We start from the raw sequence: 19,906 nt of genomic DNA on the forward strand, positions 1-19,906 counted from the left end.
ACTGATTACGATCAGATCCATTGTTGTATGCACAATCAAGTCCGCATGAATAATTCCCTTCCACAAGCAAATCCGCTATGAATTACACACACTTACGTAGACATTCCGCAGCCAGCATCCTACTTTAGCTTTTGGCATACTTTTCCTTTAGATTTTCTTTTTTCTTTTATGACTCTGTATGCCGTCTTGGATAGAGGAAAGCTGGATGTGATTTACCGTCAACATCTTGGCAATGGAAATCATCTGTGAGCTGAATAGACAGGAAGAAAATGTGTAATGATAGTGAAGTCCTTTTTAAATAAAAAATATTGTTTGTAAGATTAAATTCCTTTTTATAATACTAAACTTTAATTCTAAATTTAAAATTTGAAAATATATTTATGGTAATGTATTCTAGGTTTTTGTATCATTATTAATATAAATCATTTTTGCTTTATTTATATAATAAAATAAATCCAAGATGGGAGGTTTAGTTTCTGTTGCACATCTTAAAAAGTTTAAAATAGAAAAAAAAAGAATTGGAAATTTAATTAATAATCATTTTAGCACTTTAAAAAAGATAAAATAATTTTTGATTTTATTCAAATTGTCTCAGTGTAGTTGATAAACCATTGTCTTTGCGTTCAGAGTGCACAAATCTATTTTAATATTTTCTTATTTGCCACTGACATTTACGAAAAAATCACATAAATTGCTGCACACAGCCTTTTTGCCTCCAATGATGGGGAGTGAGATGAGATGAGATGAGGTGAGGTGATGCTGACTACCTTAGGAGTTCCTTCGTGGATTTTGCCCAGGGAGTGCGATGCCACTAAAAAGGTTTTTTTTCTCTACTATTATTCCCACGTACTTAAATTTCCTTTCCTTTTTTTTCTGGCTGCAGGAGCTCACACGCACACACACTTTAGCACACGGAGGACAACGACGATGACGTCGACTGAGAGATATGCAGAGATATAAAGCAATTTTCTACGTAAATACTTTGTAATGGATTTAGTAAGTAGTAAAGTATGACGCGCTTGCCATCTAGAGCATGTCGGCATATATCTACGGGGAGTACGTGTCCTGTGAGTGAGTGTGTGTGTGTGCTCAAAGTCCTTCCTGTCTGTGTGTGTGTGTGTGTGTGTGAGCCATGTTTGGTATTGTAAATCTCAGCATATATATTTTTGCGCATCATATAATTGATGAAAAAGTATTACAGCGATTTTCAGCGGCATTTGTTGTTGCATACTTATGTGCCCAGACAGTAATGCGCCGCCTTGTGTGTGTGTGTGAGCGCGCCTTCGTATAGCCTTAGTAAATGGAGCGTAGTGAGTGAATTATATTTAATGCTTTGTGTAATTTAAATATAATAAAACCGTCGTACATCTCTTCCTCTTCTCGGGCGGACAGGCAGAGGAAAGAAGTACAAAGTATGCAAACACACAGCCAGTCAGACAAATAATAATTTTACATACTTTGGCAGACATCATATAACGCAGTCGTAAAATGTATTATGCTTATGCCCTTATTCTACCCATTTTGAAGTGTGTTGCGCCAAAATAAAAAATATATGTAATATCTTTTAAGTGCCGCTGTATATATGTTTATGCATAAATACATAAATATGGTAAGCGAAATGTGGATGTTGAGGTCTATTTCTTGAATTACTTGGTATCTTACTGATTTTCAAATCTTTTATAAATTATCATGTCAATGATTGGTAGAAATAACATATTATGTTATGTAATGTAACATACCATATTAGTAAAAACTAACATTCACAAGTCTTTAATTCTTTTTTCTCTTCCTAAGACAATAAATACAATGATTTCTTTGTTATTTAGATATAAATATTATTGAGATAAATAGGTGATGTATAAGTTATATACAAGTAATGATCTTTAATTAGCATTACTGGTAGACTTAATTTAGAAAGTATACGCTCTTTTAATACACCTGTTTAATTATTACAGCGTCTGTTTAACATTCGTTTAGGTAAAGTTGGTTACCTAAACTAACGTTACCTTTTATGAAAACAGAAATTATTTTTGTGTATTTGTAAGCAAAACAAAATACATATGTATATATTTTTGTATAACCAATATACGTATTGATACCGTTATCTCTATTTTTGTTAAGTTTTTTAATTTCACAGAACTTTTAACTAGTAGAAAATGCAATATATTGCCTTCGTTTTGCATATTGTTGTTGCAATTGTTTAGTATTGCATTCCAAATGAATGCTTTTCATTTTATTCAACCTTTTGTTGTTACATACACACACAAAATACACCCTTGAACGAACACACACACATCCCTCAGAGCAATCGGTTTGCCAAAATTTGTTCGCATGCCACTTGATTAAAAAACCACAATAACCCCTATTGGGGAAAAAAGGGAATAAAACAATGGGGGGAAAAAATGGTCAATGAGCATTCGATTGTGGATTGCGGGATACGATACAGTACCAATATGACGCCACCGCCATGTTGTGACAAGGAGGTCAGCCACAGGGTAATTTAAATGAAATGAACAACAAATGCACTCGCACTCGCACTCGCAATCGCACTCGTAAAAGAAAAACAAAGCCAGAGCCAGAGCCAGAGCCACTCCATGCGACATGTGCCGCAAATGTTGGCCAAAAATAAATAGCTGCTGTAAATTCGAACCATCTCTCGATGTGGCAGCAGCATCCGGAATAACAGGGAACGGGTTGACTGGTTTGAATCCCTCTGATTGGGGCCAATTCGCCCCACATATTGCTCTTCAAATTGGTCATCGACTACAATAAAACGGAAATCAAACGAGAAACAAAACAAAAAAAAAAACAAAGAAAAGAATAGCCGGGTCAAGATTTTATGGCGTTAACAAATTGGTTTTTATAACACAATTTTCGTTGAGAACCACACAATAATACTCACCCATTTGCCTATATTATTTTTTTGGTGGATCGAAAAAAGATTTCCCATTTCATTCTATTGAAATTTAATGTATAAAAGAGTGGGGGAAAGAAAAAATGTATATTGTTTTAATTTTTTATTTATATAATCTATGATACTTTTTAAAAATAATTAATCAGAAAGGAGCTTACCTCGGCCGTGTTTCTTCTTTAACACTCCATACATAAATTTTAAATAATACTTAATATTGATAGGTATCGTTTTATAATTTATCGTTTTTCGATCAATAGCTATCAACCCTACTGCTTAATTTCAGTTTTCAGGCATTTTCCACACCATCAAAGTAGCCTTTTATTAAATTATCATATTCATACAATTTATTATTCTTTTTCAATTATGAAATTGGCTAATAAGAACTTGTACAGCATTTTCAAAGATGCTGGTCTCGACCTGGCAGCTCTTACATTCCGTCGCCAAGTGGAAATTATTACGGTGTATCTTACCTGGATACACCTTCTAATATATACATGGCAGGTGACTTTCTATTGTGTGGATGGCATAATGTCCTTCTTTCATACTATTATGTTTTGGATTGGTCTCTTGATTGTCGGCCAGGTTGTATTTTTTGAATCCTTAGCTTTACCTGTGTTGATACGATAATTGTACATTTCAGCGTGAATTTGGTGAGCCAATTGATGGGGATGCCAAAGGAGTCACAGATGTTACTGCTGACTATATATCCCAACTGGCTGAAGGTCAAGTTATTACGCCCTACGATTTTAACTATATTCTGAGGGAATTCACTCGCCCAAATAATCTGCAGAACTACCAATTGCATTCACACCAAATAAGTCTGGTCCTCGATTGAGCCTGGCCGAATCTAAGAAGTTGAGGAGGCTGCCAGGAGTTGCCTTTTTAAAATATATTTTTTTATTTAAATTTAGCCCTCTAAAAATTAAATAAAAATTCTTATTTTAAACTTCCATCATCGCAGAATCGCCCACAATTTAAGATTTAATATTTTAAATGGCTTTCATTTCGTCTTATGGCACTGCATTTAATCGGACTTTTGCCATTTTCGACAGCTCTCCGGGCTGTGTGCTTTTTCTATTATAAATAACAAATCCCTAAATACGCCACTCAAAATTCAATTAAAACTCTCGAAGCACCATCGCCGGCAGATTTCGTGAACCCCACAGCCACAAATCCATTTGGGGGAGTCTGTGTGGGCTTTGGGAATATGATGCTGCCCGGGGGATAATAACAAAAACCTCCTATTCCATCAGCTCTCGCGAAGACAACGCCAATTGAGTGGCTCTGGGTGTTATTTTCTTTTTTCTATTCTTTTAGATTTTTGAATTGTGCTATTTTATTTTGTTTTGGCAAATATTTATCAACTGTGCCCAGAGGTATGTTGTTGCTTAAGCAATAAAAAATGCCCTGGGTATCGTCTTCCACGGCACTTAGCATAAATTCAAGCAATCTTTGCTCTCGATTATCACCAGTATACAAAATTATAATCGAAGTGACAAAATAAGACCACGTTTAAGTCCAACGCAATGAGTCCTCAAAGTGTGCCAACTTTGTGTACCAGAAAGTGGAATGGAAAATTGGCAAGCTTGGGGCTGGGTTCCATGGAAGGTAGAAAGAAGTCTGTGGAGCAGTTTTTGAAAGCTTTGTATTTCAGATCCGACAGTTGCACATGTCTGCAGCGGCAAACAAATGTCATTAGGAGGGAGGTCGCAAGCAAAAGAAACCTGATTGTTGGCATGGAGTTAGCGATGACACCGTGATGTGGTTCAAGGAGTTCAAAGTTCTTGAAATATTTTGAATTTACTTTCAAATTTCAAATAATTTTCTATATCTTTTTCGAACATTTTAAAATACTGAAAAATGTAGAACTAATTATTATTTGATAGTAAGGAATAAACAATAACCCTAAACCACATACATATTTCTAGAATGTCCTTTTTATACTGAATACAGAAATAAACTGCTCCTAACGAAAATGGCAATACGCATCTTATTAATCATATTATCTTCAGTATATAAATGTTCCGATCCTATAAATAATGTAGAATTTTTATTATATTTTTATTAATGTGTATTTAATAGCAATTAAAATTTTTTAATATATTTTTAATTTATTATACTTTTAGTAGATGATATTCATATAATTTTTTAAATCAAATTGCAAGTCCAGCCAGGTAATTTTTAGTACATTTCAGTACAGAGCTATGGTTAATCCTAGATCGGCTATATCCTTTCTTAAGTTTGAAACTTAGTTACCTCTAGAGGTTCATCGCTAGCGACTCGGTTGTCCTGGCCAGTATGCCGGCGTAGTTTGAGCCATTGCGAGCAGCTGTTTCCCCTGCTGCTTTTTTTTTGTGGGCCTGTTAAGTATGCAGTTTTTCCACCAACAGCATCCCGCCCCGGGGTCCACTGTGTGCGTGTTAAATGTGTGCGATTTGTCGTGGTAGCTCTTTAATGGCCACTGCTGGAGGGGGGTCCTCAGTCCTCAGTCCTCAGTTCTTGGCCCTCGGTTCCCGGATCCTGATCCTGTACGGGGTGATGTGGGTGGGTCCCCGTTATGCTTATGGCTTTTGCATGGCGGCACGTGTGGGGCATGCAGATGGTCGGTCGCTAGTGGGTTGAATTTCGGGGGTCATTCCATCGTTTCCATCCATCCCGGACCACCGCAAAACTAAAATTGAACAAATTCCTGACAAATTGGAATTTGGTTTAGTTTTTTTTCTGGTTTCCTCTGCTTTCTCGGCCATTTCTTGTGCCAGCGAAATTTGCTCACATTTTTCTTGTTTGCTTTTTTCCCGCAGTTCTTTTTTTTGTGTGCTTGTCGTTGCTATTGTTTCTACAACATTTCCACGCAAGATTTCGTCTCAAATATGCGCTCGGCCATTATGATTATTTCTACGTTGCGTTCACCGACCCTAGCCCCCCCCTCCTCGCCCAGTCGTCCTGTTGAAAAATGGCACTTTACAACACTTGTAATTTGTTCTCTACTCCTGGTTTTTTTGGTCTGGAATGGTCTGGGAGTGAGCAGGAGGACTGAAAAGACCATACCCAGTGGAGTACAAGAGTATATTGTGTTTGTTTAAATCATGGCAATACATGGGCATGGTAGGATTGCATTTGTGTGGTTGAGAAATAGTACAAAGTGGCTAGAGATGAGAGAAAAAAAATTTATTTGTAGTAGTATTATAATTTTTGTATTAAATAAATGGGTGCTATCCTATAAATATCTCTGGATTGAGCCAAATTCTGCATACATTCTATTCTAAATAGTTTGCTCTGATAGGCCGGGCAGAGAGCAACATTGATAAGAACCTATTAAACATTAAATTAATTAATTTAATTAAATAAATCCCAAAGAAGTGATCAAGAAATGTTTTTATGCTCACTGAAATCTTATTTGATAAAACATATATTTCCTAGACATAAAAATCAAACTTTTAATATGTAAAATATTTTTATTTATTAGTTATTTAAGGAAAAAAATATGAATAAAAAATCCTTACACTGAAATTGTAAATTAAGGATAAAAACTTTTTATAAAAAAGTAATTTTTATTAAAAAGTAATTATTTATTTATGCCTCCCTATACATAGCAGATGTTCTGGTTAATGTAAAAACCACAAGCTTTCAAGAGTATCTAGAAGTCGATATTCCTTAATTAGATTTTTTTTCTGTTGGTCCCACAAATATGTGGCTTCGAGAACGGAAGAGGAAGTGCAAATTGTGGGTGCCATTGTGATTTGTTACTCGCCATGATGACGTGGGCGTGTCTGCGAATTCAGTGCTATTTCTGAAGATGAAATTAAATTATTCTAACAATGATTTGAATATTTTTAAAATTTGTTTCTCTTAAGACTTACTTATGTAAATACAAATGTTGTCTATGATTTGGTTTTTATTTTATTCTAGATCTTTGTACTGGTAAAGAAAAGAAAGCAAATAAAAGAAGCAATTTGTTAAAGCCTTCTGACTGTATGTGCCATAAATAATACATTTTTAATTGATAATAATTTCTAATGTAATTATTTTATTTTGACATTTAAAACTCTGTGCAGAAATCAAACTACTTACATTTATTAGTTAATTTTGTTAATAAACAAAACTATTGCAGAAATTAAATGAAACTCTTGGTTACTGTCACAAGGACCTCCCATCCTTGTAACCGCAATGTAATCAGCATGCAACACAATCGCCACTCAGAACCGAATTTCCAACCACACAAACCAAATGTTTATTATTCAGCATTCAAATTAAATGCATTATTTATAGATTTTGGATAATTACAAAAAGTCACTGCCAAAAATATCGGAAAACTACCAATTTAAATAAAATCAAATGCTTGAAATCAAGAAGAGCGACCAGTTTTTGTGGTTATTTATTGACTAACTCCCAAAAGAGGGGGTGAAATTAGTGAAATGGATTAAATTGCATTTCACTAAACCAACATTTTATGAATGTCAAAACCAAAAATTGATTGTTAGCTCATTTTACCAACTAAATATATTTTATTATATACAAAAATAAAAATTGTGAAAAGGCATGCATTTGTCAGTAGTTGTCAGGGTTACATAATACATATGATGTGATAATGGCTTAATATATAAACAATTACAAATCATTTAATATGCCTATACTATGTAAATTTGAGCAGTTACAATGCCACCACGATAGCAAAAAACAATTCTTATAAATTAGCTATTCGTAGTGCAATGTTAATTTAAACATTTCCATCACATTCACGCTTTAAGCGCCTATGGAAACTGCTTTTGATGGACATCACCCCATCTTCCTCCCTGAGTATGATCACATTTTGCTAATTAAAATAGTATCTAGATTTTCTTGGTCCATCTTGGCTTTTCCTAGCCCGTCGATCGATAAGCCGTAATGAAATGGAAAATTACAAAAAATCCAAGAAAAAACCGAAATGAAACTGTAGAACTTCCGGCAAACTGTGGCAAAAAGATGGGCCAAATGCGGAATGGCTGTGGGAATGGAGCAACACGTTGTGACCGTTATTATGAACAGACAAGGGGCATTATTAAGTCACGTAGCAGCGTGTGTAGCTGACATTTTCTTCAATTATCGTACTTATAGTTTCCTTTCGCGTTTTGTTGACTACTTTCCGAGTCGACTTTTTCTCCTTTGCTCACTGCCTCTCATTTTTTTGCCGTCTTTCGGGTTAAATGAATTGTGGTCGGAGTACGTGGTAAGGTCAACTTGATGGCTCTGCTGAAGATGGTACTTTAAGACGTTTCACCAACCGGACACTTAAGGAAAATAAAAAACAGACATGGTTCCCATAATTTTAAGCAAATGTTTTGTTTACACTTTATCCTCACATGGCGAGTTTTCCTAAGAGCACTTTCCATACAACTTGTATCGAAAATTCGATATTTTTCGCATCTATTTCAGAGCTTTACAATCGGAATCTATTGAATATCGAATAGTATCGAACTTTTTTCGATGTATTTTTAATAGAATTGGTATCATAATGGATATGTGAGTATAAAAATAATAACAAATAGAATATTTCTTGAGCTGAAATAAATAACAAATTTATTTGGTATAAAAACCATAACAAATTACAACTTTTCGAATATTAAAAAGCTTAAAAAAGGGTAAACTCTTGTTAACGGAAACTAAAAGGATAAATAATTTAAAAAGTTGTTCCAAATTCAAGCTTTTCACAATTAAATAAAAACAAATAAAATAATTTACCACAAGAATTTCTATATAATTATGTATGTAACTTAAACTCTCTTTTTATGTTATGTACATTTGTTTAATGTTAATTGTTTTCTGATTTTTTCTAGTTACATAATTCATTTTCAATCCCAAATATGTCAGTTTTAATCAACAAAAACTTTAACAAACACAGACATACACAGACAGCCAAGTTCAAGTTGACAAGACAATTTCAATATATATTTTATTTCTGATTGGCGTCCATTAGAATTTTGGGCACGCGCTGGTTATAAAGCCAATAAACAGTCTGCACCAAAACAGACTTCATGGCTACCTTAGTCAGTGAGTGACGGTCGCGTTGTGAGTGCGGATCGTCAGCGGGTGGGAATTGAAAAGTGAAACTTCGGTCGTTGCAAAGCTAATCAGTATAGAATCTCGATACACAGTTTGTAAAAATTCCAAATCAATATGCTGTTCCTCACCAGCCGGGTGGAGCACACGGCCGAGCAGGTCTTCAAAATCAAACAACTAAGACAGCTGGTGGAGAGTAAGCAATTCTGTGCCAGATCCCAGATCCCTTGAGCTCAGTGTCAACTTTTTCAGAGTGCGACGAGCTGCGAGTGGGCACGGAGGACACGTTGCTGACCAAGTTCCTAAACTACGCGCACTGGGATACAATCAAGGCCTACCAGGCTATCCACGCCTACTATGACTTCAAGAGACGCCACCCCACCTGGGTGGCGAGGCATCCCATCGAGCATTATCGCCAGCTCTTCTACGGCACCCACTGCCGCTACGTGATGCCACACGTCGATCGTAACGGACGAGTGCTGGTGGTCTTCAAGACGGTGGACGGATTCCAAAACTACCCCGACTACTTGCAGAACCTTGTCGAGATCGACGATTTGATATTCGAGTCACTGCTGCTCCTGCCGCGTGTCCAGGAGAACGGCATAACGGTCATCTGTGACCTTCAAGGGTACGTCTATATATTTGACACCTCTTAAGGTAACAAAAATTAGATTTGCTTCGAGATCTCGTCCTATTTTCAGATATTATTCAAATTCACTTTCAAATCGCAATTAGATTTAAAAACTTAACCTTTAAATGTTATATAAAAAACAAACAATTTCCTCACTTCTTTGACTCTCTTCATATACAAAGCAGGACCACGAGGAACTTTCTGCGTCAATTTTCGCCATCCTTTATGAAGGTGGTGAACGAAAAGAACGGAGTCCTGCCCTTTAGCCAGCGCGTCGTCCACATCATACAGCGCGGCTTCCTCATGCACATCACCTCAACGCTTTTTATGCCCTTCATGAACAAGGAGTTCAAGGAAAGAGTATGCATTTTCGACCAGAACATAAATTAATTAGTATTAACTTTTTTATTTTCAAAGATATTCACCCACGACGGACGACATCTCAGCAAACTTCGAGAAATGGTGGGCTATGAGTGCCTGCCAGCGGAATATGGTGGTCCTGCTACGAATGTTCTCGACACGAATTTGATCTTCAACCACTTGAGCCAAAATGCTAAGTACCTGGAAAAGATACAGCACTATGAGAAGCTATAAAGTATTAGAATTAAATATAAATTTAACAGAGACATATGGGGATATAAAGATTAAAATGAATGGATACAACAAAATAACAGTTTTTTTATTAAGAAAAATATATTTTTGGGGACTCCCAAGATTCTATTAATTTACAATAATGAGAAGAATAACTTATAAATTAAATAAGAAAGTATTCAAATATACCGGCATAGGGTAGTTTTGCCAGACTATGCCTCTGCAAGTTGGCAACGCGAGGTAAGCTTGAGCACTCATTTTGTTCAGAAAATTTGTTGGGGGGGAATTGGTTCCGGAAGGTTTCCATTAATACTTTTTGCTTCGCATAGCCCTCAGGATACCAAACACAGCCCGAAAGTATTCCAGGTACACCAAGACCGGAAATTCAAGATAAAGTTAAACATTTTCTTACTCAGTTTGGCAACGCTAGTGGACTTCAGTGTGACCGGTCGCCATTGAAGGGTATAATACAGTTGGTTGGAATTTGCCTCTCTATCGTAAACGGTCATACTGTTGTGAAATTTGTACGCCGGCCGCAATTCAAAATCGCAGTAATTCTTTAAATAAACTAATTGATGGCTTCTAACAAGGTAAATACTCCACATATTTATTGCCCCAAAAAAGCGTTAATTTTGTTGGTCCCTAGGAGTGCCTAATTATCGTGCTGGATGTGCGCACCTGTGCCGACGAGGATGTTAAACTGAAATCTGTGAAATGTGCAGCGGAGATTCTTAAGGAAAAGGTAAGTACAATCGTCTGTTGCCTTGTGGACTTCAATAATTTTTGTTCCCCCAGATCGTGTGCGACAAGAAGGATCTGGTGTCCTTTGTTCTGGTGGGCTGTGACAGCAGTGTAGACGATTTGACTGCGCCAAATGTAGTGCAATTTGGAAACGCCCGACTGTGCTCTTGGCATCTTCTCCTAGAGTTTTTCCAATTTGTAAACAAAACCGCCTGTGAGGAGGGACAGTGGCTGGATGGACTGAAAGTGGCATTACAACTGCAGGAAGAGGCTTTGATGTAAGTGGAACAATCCTGGACTTGGTTTAGTCCAGCTAACATGGACAAACATTCCCATGCAGATTCAAGCCCGCCAGACGGAGGATCCTCTTGCTCTTCGATTTCAATGCCTTTCCGCAGGACTATGAAAAGTTCAACACGATCACCGACACACTGGTCAACGAAGAAATAGAATTGATTGTGGGGTGAGTAGCGCGAGAGCCACAACTGAATGTAGTCTTTCTATATTCTCGAACAGCACCCACAATATAGCCTACATAGACAACTCGGAGAGCGGTCTGCCTCAGGCCATTTTCAATTTCTCGCGTAAGTGCAGCCCCGAGGAGCTAGAGAACCAGAAGTACGCCCTCAGCCTCGTGCCCCGCTGCAACGCCACGCTGTGCAACTTTAAGGAGGCCCTACGCACCGTCTTCAAGGTGACCAATAGACGGCCTTGGTCGTGGAATGCCAAGTTGCATATTGGCAGCAAGATCAGCATCAACCTGCAGGGTGTGATCGCCATGAAGAACCAGACGACCGTCAAACTGAAGAAGGTCTGGGGGGAAGACAACGAGCTGGTCTCCCGCGAGACACGGCATTTTATCAAAGGCACTGAGGTGACGCCGTTGCCGGAGGACTTGGTAACCGGTTACATGCTGGGTGGCACCCCGGTGCCTTATGACGACGCCCTGCTTGAGCCGAAGGAGCCGCATCCGCCGGGTCTGCACTTCTTCGGATTCATCAAGCGCGATGCTGTCCCTGATGAGTACTATTGCGGAGATTCTCTGTATCTCCTGGTACACCAGAAGGGAAACACTGCCTCTGCTAACAAACTCGACGCCCTGGTTCGCGCCTTAATTGCCTCGGATCGGGCTATACTTTGCTGGAAAATCTACAGCTCCAAGTTCAATACACCGCGTATGGTAGTGCTGCTGCCACGTTTGGCGGACGACTCTAATCCGGCCACACTCTACATGCTGGAGGTGTCCTACACGGCTCAACATCACTTTTGGGACTTTCCAGCTCTGCGAACCGCCAAATCGGAGTGCAGCGAGGAGCAGCTTCAGGCCATCGACCGGCTGATCGACAGCACGGATCTGGAGTGCTCACTACGAGACACACAGCAGTTGCGGCAGTGGCCCGAAAACGATTTGCTGCCTTTCGACGGACTGCCCAGCATCTTTGAGCAGAACGTGATGGACGTCCTGGAGCGAAAAGTGACCAATCAATCTAAAGTCATAGACAAGAACTTTGCAGATGTGTTTTGGCGAGTCCCTGAGCCTCTGGAGGAGAAGTCCAAGCAGGCTGCTTCTGCCGTCAAGAAGCTCTTCCCGATGCGTTACAGTCGCGAGTGGCTGGAGAAGCTGAAAGCCAAGGATAAGGCTGAAAATGGCATGCTCGTCAAGCAAGAGCCACCAGAGAAGGAGAACCCAATGCCCAGCGACGGCGTTGGCTTGTCCACTCCAGCCCAGGACTTTACCCGCATTCTGGCCAGAGTTCGCTCCATCGCAAATGCCACCCAGAAGGATGCTCGCTTCCAGGCCCTTGCCGCCCAGGTCCGCGTTGTCATTTTCACGCTGCTCGAACGCAAGAAACTCAACAGCGAACAGCTATGCGAAATCATTGGTCTGTACCGCCAGAGCTGCATAGACTTTAACGCGTTTCAGGAGTACGACAAGTTTGCGGATGAGCTTAAGGCTGTTGTGCTAGCAAAGAACCTCAGGGCGTTCTGGCAGGATGTCGTTATGGACAAGCAATTGGGTCCACTGGTACTAGGCGAACCCACGCTGGATGATGAATTGGCTCTAAAAGACTACTATGCCATCGAAGATCGGAGAGAAGCGATGGAAGTTGAGCAAGGGGATGTTGAAACGGAATCCTAGTACCTAAGCACAAATTATATTTTATGTTTTATCATTCCTTGTTTTTAATAATACAATAAACTTGTTAAAAAAAAAAACTCCTTTTTTAAGTAAAATTAAAATCTTTGTTGTTTTAATATTTAAAACAAACGCTGAGTATATATCTTAATATCTGAAAACATTTTAAATATCAAATTTAGTTATATTGCTCTAGAAAATTGGCGTTGAGTCAGGATTAAATAATTGATGTCTTTTATTCCTTTCGTCGTATTTTCCAAAACACACTAATTTTGCAATGAAAAATGGCTAATGAGTCCACGGTGCAGCCGCGGAACGCTTTTATGGCTTTATAACAACGGCACAAACTCTGGTCACACTACCGGAACAGGGGCACTCTTCTCAACAGCTGTAGCATCTTTGGGCAGCGTTCAAATTATAAATATTTCGTCGAAACTTAAACTTTACCTCGAGTTTGTCGTATTGGCACTTAGCTATGGGCATTCCCAAGAACGAATGGCTTTACTGGTGCCGGCTGTGCGCTCGCGACGATGCCGGCATTAAGGTACGGGATCCGGACATAGTGGCCATAATAAGCAAGTGTTTTGATGTGGAGGTAAGCCGCGTAATTCCCACTTAACCGGTGATCTTGATCCCTGATCCTTGTTTGCCGTAGATGACCTACGAGGAGCCGGAACTGGGCAGTATGTTGTGCGATGACTGCTTCTCGGCGATTGGACAGCTGGTCACCTTCTCAGACAGCGTCAACAAGGTACAAGCCATCTTTGAACTACTCCGCCACTCGGAGCCACATGATAATTTGGACGTAGAAGCTCTACGGAGAGAATATGGGCTTTCATCAACTACCAGCAGACGCGATCAGGAGCAGGAGTTTAGGCGAAGGGAGTACGAAGATGACTTCAGCTCTGACGGAGGACGGATATCCCCTGCAACCCAGGATTTGAAGGAAGATCTCAGCTGGAGCGAACAAGAGATGGAAGAGAAGAGGGAGGAGAGTGTTGATTTCGATGAGGAAGTCGCTAAGCCGCCGCTGCCTGTGAAACGGAAACGAGGACGACCAAAAGGCGTTAAAAACCAGCGACGAAAGGTGGTCAATAAAAGAGACACAGTGACCTTAAAACCCCAGTGCATTCTGCCAGATCTGGGAGACGCATCAATGCGGTCTTCACCAACAGGAGGTCCTTTTATCAGCAACAGGTTTGCCTGTGAGCATTGCAACGAGTCCTTCATCTCCAACGTGGCCTTGCGATCACACAAGCACGACATGCACGGCGGTCCCAAGCGATTCGTTTGCGACTGCTGTGGCAAAGGACTAAAGACCCTTACCTTGCTGGCGGAGCACAAGCTGGTGCACACGGATGCCAAGCCCTGCATCTGTCCGGTTTGCAAAGCTGGCTTCAAAAACAAGGCCAGACTAAGAGTAGGTTTCTCCCTAGACAAGTTTTTCCCTCAATAAAAACTAAATCTGCTTCCAGGTGCACCTTGAGACGCATGGAGAGCCTAGATTTAAATGCACCATTTGCGGTAAAAAGCTACAGACCCGTGCCAACCTCAACAAACACAAGTTCGTGCATGTAGAGGAGCGCCGGTTCAAGTGCGAAATTTGCGGCGCCGGCTGCACGAATTCCACAGCCCTGAAGGTTCATCTGCTCAGCCACACGGGTCTCCGACCGTATGTCTGCAAGTACTGCGGCAAGGGATTCTCTAGCAACACCAACTGTCGGTCGCACAAGTGGAAAAAGCATCCGAGGGAGGCAGAAAGGGAGGATGACAAGGAATCATCGCGTATACCCGTGCCAACGCTGGAGGAACTGCGGGCCATGTAAGTTGAAGTTTTTTATACACATTTAAATAAATTGGGAAGTAGAACTGGAAAAAATCTATTCTGAACGCATCGATTTGTTTTTTAACTGTCGACCCCAAAATATCGATGTTAAAATCCATTTTTTCTTATCTCTATTGAGAAACCCTGTGGGGGAAGTTCGATATATCGAGACTATGTCAATATTTGACGCAAAATCGTGTATAAAAACGAATGTTTTAACATTGCAAGAATTATATCTTGTGTAATATTAGATACATCAATTAGTAAAACTAATAAACTAAATTATTTATAATAAGTTATTTCCAATTAGAAATTGTATATATCACATTTAAGTATGTACCGGAGTTTCTCTCCCTATATCTATAACCTGTTTTATCTTAAAATCTCATCCAATTTTTTTCTAATCGTATTTTCAGAACTCGTGAGATGGCAAAATCCAACAACGAAGAAGTTTAGTACATTATACATATATCTACGTACACTTGAAATATACTTTTAAATTTTAGTTTAAATATCTCATGAGTTTATCTGTGACACTTCTACATAAATTAGAATATAACAAAAAAAACTAAACAAGAAGTTTTTGTTTTTCTGTAATTGAACCATTATCCTTGGTAAAAGCATTTAAATAGACTGACGTGAAGTACTCATCCACAATTCCTGTAAATCAAGACCCGCTTAAAACAGGCTTCTCAAGCATTAATAAATATATCGTATTGAAGTTTTCCAATTACGTTTTGTTTTAATTAATTTCAAAATACATTTACATTTTTTCAATGCACACAAAAATGGGGAATGAACGTACGATTGATTATAAAAGAGCAAATGTAAGAACTTGAAGAAAACCACGCAATTAGGGTATAAATAATTTAACAAGAGAATAAGGCTTAAGGAAAATTAAAAAACAGTTTACACGTAAATCAACGCACATGTGTGTGAATGAGTGAGTCTGTGTGTAGGTTAATTTAAATATGTTTCCATTTCGATTGTTTTCATAATCTTTTCTTTAAGTTTTTGTTAAGTTTAACACGTTGAGAAGCAAAAAACTTTTGGCATAACCTTCCTCCAGACAGGATTCCACTGGCTCCTCCAACGCTCTTAATCAATGTTCAAAGAGGACATCAGCTCCTCCACACTAGGGGAAAAAAAGAATAGTGTTTAATATAAAGGAAAATCTTATGCTCCCCGCGAGTCAGACACGAATTTTTACACTGGCACGCACGTGATATCTATATCCTGGAAGGCCACGCCCAGCCAGGCCACTACCAAGCAATAGTGCTGGAAGAGCTGCAGCAGCAGCTCGCCCTCATCGAGCATCTCCAGTCGCTCTATGCGCTGTCGCTCGGCCGCCGAAATACTTTCGTACACCTGCACCATGTCCCAGGCCCGGGCACCGCTCCAGCCACTGTCCTTGAAGCGGTTTCGCTGCGTGTCCAGCGACAGGCAGGACTCCACGCCGGCCAGGCTGCAGCCCCGTCCGCGCAGGTTGTTGAGCATCACCTCGCCGAAGCGATCGTTCATGTTCACCTGTGAAAAAATGCGAGAAAGATGGACAGGATTGCATGGCTTTCTGCTGGAACACCTGTACATTCAAGGAACATAACGTACCTGCTCATAGTTGACAAAGACGGCGGCCTGGAACTTTTGGGCTATCCACTTGAGCAGATTCCGACAGTTTTGCGCCTCAATATATACGAGCACGCACTCGGCGAGGAAGATGGTGGGCAGGGAGAAGTCCACTTCGGCCTGCTGTAGCTTATTGTCCACCTCGTCGAGGTTGCGCAGGTCGACGCCCATCAGGTGATAGCTGGGCCCGTGCAGATCCGTGGGGCTCAAGCGCACCTCGCCGTCCTCGTCGTGAATCTTGGCCAGCAGGGCCTTGTTGCGTTTGATTGTGTAGCATTTGCGGGCAGTGACCGTGGGGAAGTCCAGCTCGATGAAGTTCTTCACCTGGTGGGCGGTGTCCCTCAGGCGGAAGTAGAGCGTGTCGAAGCCGCAGCCCAAATTGATGATCTGGCAATTGCCAGACGTTTTCTGCAACACACATAGAAGGAGTTGGATTAGGATATAGCATCAAGGCCATCCAAGCCAGCACGGACATGCGCATGCCAGTGGCCTTGGGGTGCGGTGCAACAGGACGCGGTGGCTTTCGTGGTCGCGGTCTCGCCTTGGCACTTGACCTAGGCACGTGCCAGACAGCTGGGCGCCCGCTCCACCCCTTTCCACTCTCAGTGACCGTTGCATCCCCAGCCTCCCCACACTGACCTTCAGGAACTTCTCGACGCACATCTCCACGCCCTTGACGCGGGCGAAGTAGCCGCGATTTATCTCCGGCGCCTTCCGTTCCTGGTTGCGGACAAAGTAACCGATGTAGTCGTCCTTCCAGTAGCCCAGCCGCACGGCACAGCGCTTGCAGTCACTGGCATCGTCGTTGGTGGCTATTACCGCCTCGTCGCAGGGATGGAACTTGTGTGTCGAGTGGTTGCCGGCACCTGACGCAATTCCGCCCGTCGATGGCGGCTCCATGGCTCGGCTGCAGCTGTGCGATGAGATATACGGTCGAGACTTGGTCCGCAGTGAGTCCTGCGAGTCCTCCCAAAATTTGTGTTTTCCTCGGTTCGTTTTTTCTCGAATAGTAAACAGCTGCAGGAGTCGATTACGATGTGTATCGTGCTTATCGATGTCAGTGCTTTCGATTTCGATAGATCAATGCTTTACGTTTGGCGGCGCAATAATTTAAAATGAGTATTTGAAAAGCAAGCAGAAACTAAGGAACGTTAACAGAAGTTTTACTTACTTAAGATTAAAATTTAGATAAAAGTCTTACCTTCATTAAAGTCATGCCCTAATAAAAATATATAATATTAATCTTGATTCCTTATTGAAACAAATGCGCTATACTTAAATAATATATTAATTGATTTTTGTAGATTAGGGCTTTTTAAAATTTAGTTGTGTAATTAAAATCAACTTAGGGGTATTGAATAATATGCATTCAGTAATTGTGAAAAATAAAAAGCATTTAAGTGGCATTAAATACATTTATTAATTAATAAACATCTTAACTTACCCAAATGATGTTCCACTTTAAACTGCTAAAGGTTGAGAGTAACTCAAGACCCAATCAATGATTGATATTTTCCACAAGGCTTATGATCATAAGCCCAAATCCACCCCTTCTCGATAGTTAATTTCAGTTTTCCTTTAGCCTAATTGACTTAAGCACTTCATTAATAAAGAAAGGGTCAACATTGTAAGCAAAGCGTGTCCACGTCCAAGTGCTTTAATTGCTTCCCGCATCTCTGACATCGGAAGCATCGCCGCCGTCGTTTGACTTCGCTCATAATTAAAATTAGCAGCTACGCCCAACTGCGAACGGACCGCTCAATAAGTCGGGGTCAAAATGTGAACTGATCTCCAATTGCGCTTGAGCTCGGTGAATCACGACCCTTCTTCTTGCCAGCGACAAATACGTAGACTCCTAATAGAAATTTATTGGAAATTATGCAAAGCACATTTAGGTTTTGTCATGCAAAAAAAACCCATTACTCGTTAGAACGGAAGCTGCTTAGATGTTTGAAATTATGTCAAAAAGGTTAGTTGCTTTTATGAGCATGAACTTGTGATATTTTGAAATTAAAGTGTTTAATTATGCTTTCAAACTGTTTTCTTTTTAATGTTTCCAAATATTATTTACTGGAAAATTATGATTAATCAATATTTGTCCGTTCACTGTATCGAGCGAACCCAGTGTTTAATTGGTCGATCAATTTCGGTATTGACATAGTAATGGAATTAATAATCCCAATAAAGACTTTACCTTGAGTTTAAATAGATTAAATTGATTAAATAGTTAATAAAGTACGAAATAAATACGTTAAAGTTTGTTTACTAATGGAGCAACGAGTAAACTATTTTCTTCTTTTGGAAATGAGTTCCTATTTGTTTTTTTTACAAAAGGTGTGTTTTCTTATCGTTTCGCAAAGACATACCTGCCTGTTTTTAAATTCAAAAGAAACTTGTTAAAATGAAAAGGGATGACCGTATTTCTTTTCGAAAACAACAAACGATAAAAACTTTTGGAAGTAAATAATGAAGCTCGATTAATCATTTTAATGAACCCAATCTTTAAGCCATTAACTAATTAACATGAAATAAAATATAAATAATGTGTTAAGTAAAAATGTATTTGTTGTGTTAAAAATATTGCTGAGATTATGACCATTCTTTATATTTTATATATGTGTCGTCGGTCAAATCGTTTGTCAAAGGCTTTTAAATATATACAATTATTTCAATATCCCCATAGAATGCTCATGAAGCAATATTATTCTCTCAAAATGTTTAAAAAATGTAAAAAAAAAATAATAATAATTATAACACCATAGGTAACTATAATTTAATTGACTAACAAAATCAAGAAATTTCCGCTTTATGCTGTCATCAAATGTGTATAAATTGCTTTCACTTGAAAATTTTGCGATTTCTTAATAATCAAAAAAAAAAGTAAATCGAAGAAAAGCTACCTAAGAAAGTGCAACCTCAAGCAATATAATTGAAGGCGGATAAAAAAATCAAACAAGAAAGAAAAACAACAAAGTAACCAGTATAAATGCAAGTGCACTTTTATAATTTTGAGAACCACTGTACGTATAGTGAGTTGTAAAAGTATTTGCCGTAAAAGAGGTTATGCCAATTTTAAGTAACTAATAACTTTAACTTTAAACACATTTTAATTTTTTTGATATTTTATTGAGCCCTTTTTAAAGTTTCAAGAAATTAATAAATTAATAGTTTCAAAGATAAAATTTGTTATACAATTTTTTTCGAGGAAGAGCTGGAAGAGATATTGCTAATGGAATTGTTAAATATATCCGAAAAGAGGTGTGGAGTCGAGTAGTGTCAATCCCAAGAGTCATTCCAAGATATTTAACAAATCAAAGGTTTTACATAAAATTTTAAAATCAAAAATTATAAATAAATATGTAATAGAATAAGAATAAGAATAAGAATAAGAAACGAATGACACGA

General features: G+C 39.2%; 5 protein-coding genes across 7 annotated transcripts; 4 read left to right on the forward strand and 1 right to left on the reverse strand.

The window, feature by feature from the left end:
* Nucleotides 1-3,196: 3,196 nt before the first annotated feature.
* LOC110186056 (uncharacterized) lies at nt 3,197-3,864 on the forward strand. Its single transcript, XM_020955094.2, has 2 exons — nt 3,197-3,496; nt 3,555-3,864. Exons 1-2 carry the CDS (start codon nt 3,278-3,280, stop codon nt 3,747-3,749), a joined length of 414 nt encoding a protein of 137 aa, XP_020810753.2. The 5' UTR covers nt 3,197-3,277; the 3' UTR covers nt 3,750-3,864.
* A 4,462-nt stretch (nt 3,865-8,326) lies between these two features.
* Nucleotides 8,327-10,249, forward strand: LOC110185820 (retinaldehyde-binding protein 1). Of its 2 annotated transcripts, none has more exons than XM_020954826.2 (4): nt 8,327-9,146; nt 9,203-9,578; nt 9,767-9,941; nt 9,999-10,249. In XM_020954826.2, the coding sequence occupies exons 1-4, from the start codon at nt 9,068-9,070 to the stop codon at nt 10,173-10,175; spliced, it is 807 nt and encodes a 268-aa protein (XP_020810485.1). In that variant the 5' UTR covers nt 8,327-9,067; the 3' UTR covers nt 10,176-10,249. The 2 variants fall into 2 exon arrangements, with proteins under 2 accessions (XP_020810485.1, XP_020810484.1); XM_020954825.2 differs by having other exon boundaries at nt 8,835-9,146; nt 9,764-9,941.
* Nucleotides 10,250-10,629: 380 nt separating this feature from the next.
* On the forward strand, nt 10,630-13,182 carry Ku80 (X-ray repair cross-complementing protein 5 Ku80). Its single transcript, XM_020954746.2, has 5 exons — nt 10,630-10,762; nt 10,819-10,914; nt 10,968-11,191; nt 11,254-11,376; nt 11,430-13,182. Exons 1-5 carry the CDS (start codon nt 10,748-10,750, stop codon nt 13,051-13,053), a joined length of 2,082 nt encoding a protein of 693 aa, XP_020810405.2. The 5' UTR covers nt 10,630-10,747; the 3' UTR covers nt 13,054-13,182.
* Nucleotides 13,183-13,381: 199 nt separating this feature from the next.
* Nucleotides 13,382-15,605, forward strand: wek (weckle). The gene is made up of 4 exons (XM_020954525.2): nt 13,382-13,645; nt 13,706-14,470; nt 14,526-14,872; nt 15,292-15,605. The coding sequence occupies exons 1-4, from the start codon at nt 13,526-13,528 to the stop codon at nt 15,329-15,331; spliced, it is 1,272 nt and encodes a 423-aa protein (XP_020810184.1). The 5' UTR covers nt 13,382-13,525; the 3' UTR covers nt 15,332-15,605.
* Nucleotides 15,592-18,287, reverse strand: LOC110185591 (leucine carboxyl methyltransferase 1). 2 transcript variants are annotated; one of them, XM_020954526.2, is made up of 4 exons: nt 17,141-18,287; nt 16,484-16,909; nt 16,098-16,402; nt 15,592-16,010 (listed from the first exon to the last, which is right to left on the reverse strand). In XM_020954526.2, the coding sequence occupies exons 1-4, from the start codon at nt 17,399-17,401 to the stop codon at nt 15,974-15,976; spliced, it is 1,029 nt and encodes a 342-aa protein (XP_020810185.1). In that variant the 5' UTR covers nt 17,402-18,287; the 3' UTR covers nt 15,592-15,973. The 2 variants fall into 2 exon arrangements, with proteins under 2 accessions (XP_020810185.1, XP_086688173.1); XM_086832047.1 differs by having other exon boundaries at nt 16,086-16,402.
* Nucleotides 18,288-19,906: the final 1,619 nt, after the last annotated feature.

Source organism: Drosophila serrata, unplaced genomic scaffold, assembly GCF_035046125.1.
Source record: "Drosophila serrata isolate PLE 108 unplaced genomic scaffold, ASM3504612v1 contig_245, whole genome shotgun sequence".
NCBI classification, from domain to species: domain Eukaryota; kingdom Metazoa; phylum Arthropoda; class Insecta; order Diptera; family Drosophilidae; genus Drosophila; species Drosophila serrata.

Excerpts from the sequence above, each read along its gene's own strand:
- Ku80 (XM_020954746.2), top strand. Across the intron at positions 11,192-11,253 it reads CTGCAGGAAGAGGCTTTGAT|ATTCAAGCCCGCCAGACGGA; the intron begins GTAAGTGGAACA and ends ATTCCCATGCAG. Across the intron at positions 11,377-11,429 it reads GAAATAGAATTGATTGTGGG|CACCCACAATATAGCCTACA; the intron begins GTGAGTAGCGCG and ends ATTCTCGAACAG.
- LOC110185820 (XM_020954825.2), top strand. The coding sequence starts at position 9,068 with ATGCTGTTCCTCACCAGCCGGGTGGAGCACACGGCCGAGCAGGTCTTC. Across the intron at positions 9,147-9,202 it reads ACTAAGACAGCTGGTGGAGA|AGTGCGACGAGCTGCGAGTG; the intron begins GTAAGCAATTCT and ends CAACTTTTTCAG. Across the intron at positions 9,579-9,763 it reads GTCATCTGTGACCTTCAAGG|CAGGACCACGAGGAACTTTC; the intron begins GTACGTCTATAT and ends TCATATACAAAG.
- wek (XM_020954525.2), top strand. The coding sequence starts at position 13,526 with ATGGGCATTCCCAAGAACGAATGGCTTTACTGGTGCCGGCTGTGCGCT. Across the intron at positions 14,471-14,525 it reads AAAACAAGGCCAGACTAAGA|GTGCACCTTGAGACGCATGG; the intron begins GTAGGTTTCTCC and ends ATCTGCTTCCAG. Across the intron at positions 14,873-15,291 it reads CTGGAGGAACTGCGGGCCAT|AACTCGTGAGATGGCAAAAT; the intron begins GTAAGTTGAAGT and ends TCGTATTTTCAG.
- LOC110185591 (XM_086832047.1), bottom strand. The coding sequence starts at position 17,401 with ATGGAGCCGCCATCGACGGGCGGAATTGCGTCAGGTGCCGGCAACCAC. Across the intron at positions 16,403-16,483 it reads TCTTTGTCAACTATGAGCAG|GTGAACATGAACGATCGCTT; the intron begins GTACGTTATGTT and ends ATTTTTTCACAG. Across the intron at positions 16,011-16,085 it reads GATATCACGTGCGTGCCAGT|TGTGGAGGAGCTGATGTCCT; the intron begins GTAAAAATTCGT and ends TTTTTCCCCTAG.
- LOC110186056 (XM_020955094.2), top strand. The coding sequence starts at position 3,278 with ATGAAATTGGCTAATAAGAACTTGTACAGCATTTTCAAAGATGCTGGT. Across the intron at positions 3,497-3,554 it reads GTCTCTTGATTGTCGGCCAG|CGTGAATTTGGTGAGCCAAT; the intron begins GTTGTATTTTTT and ends TGTACATTTCAG.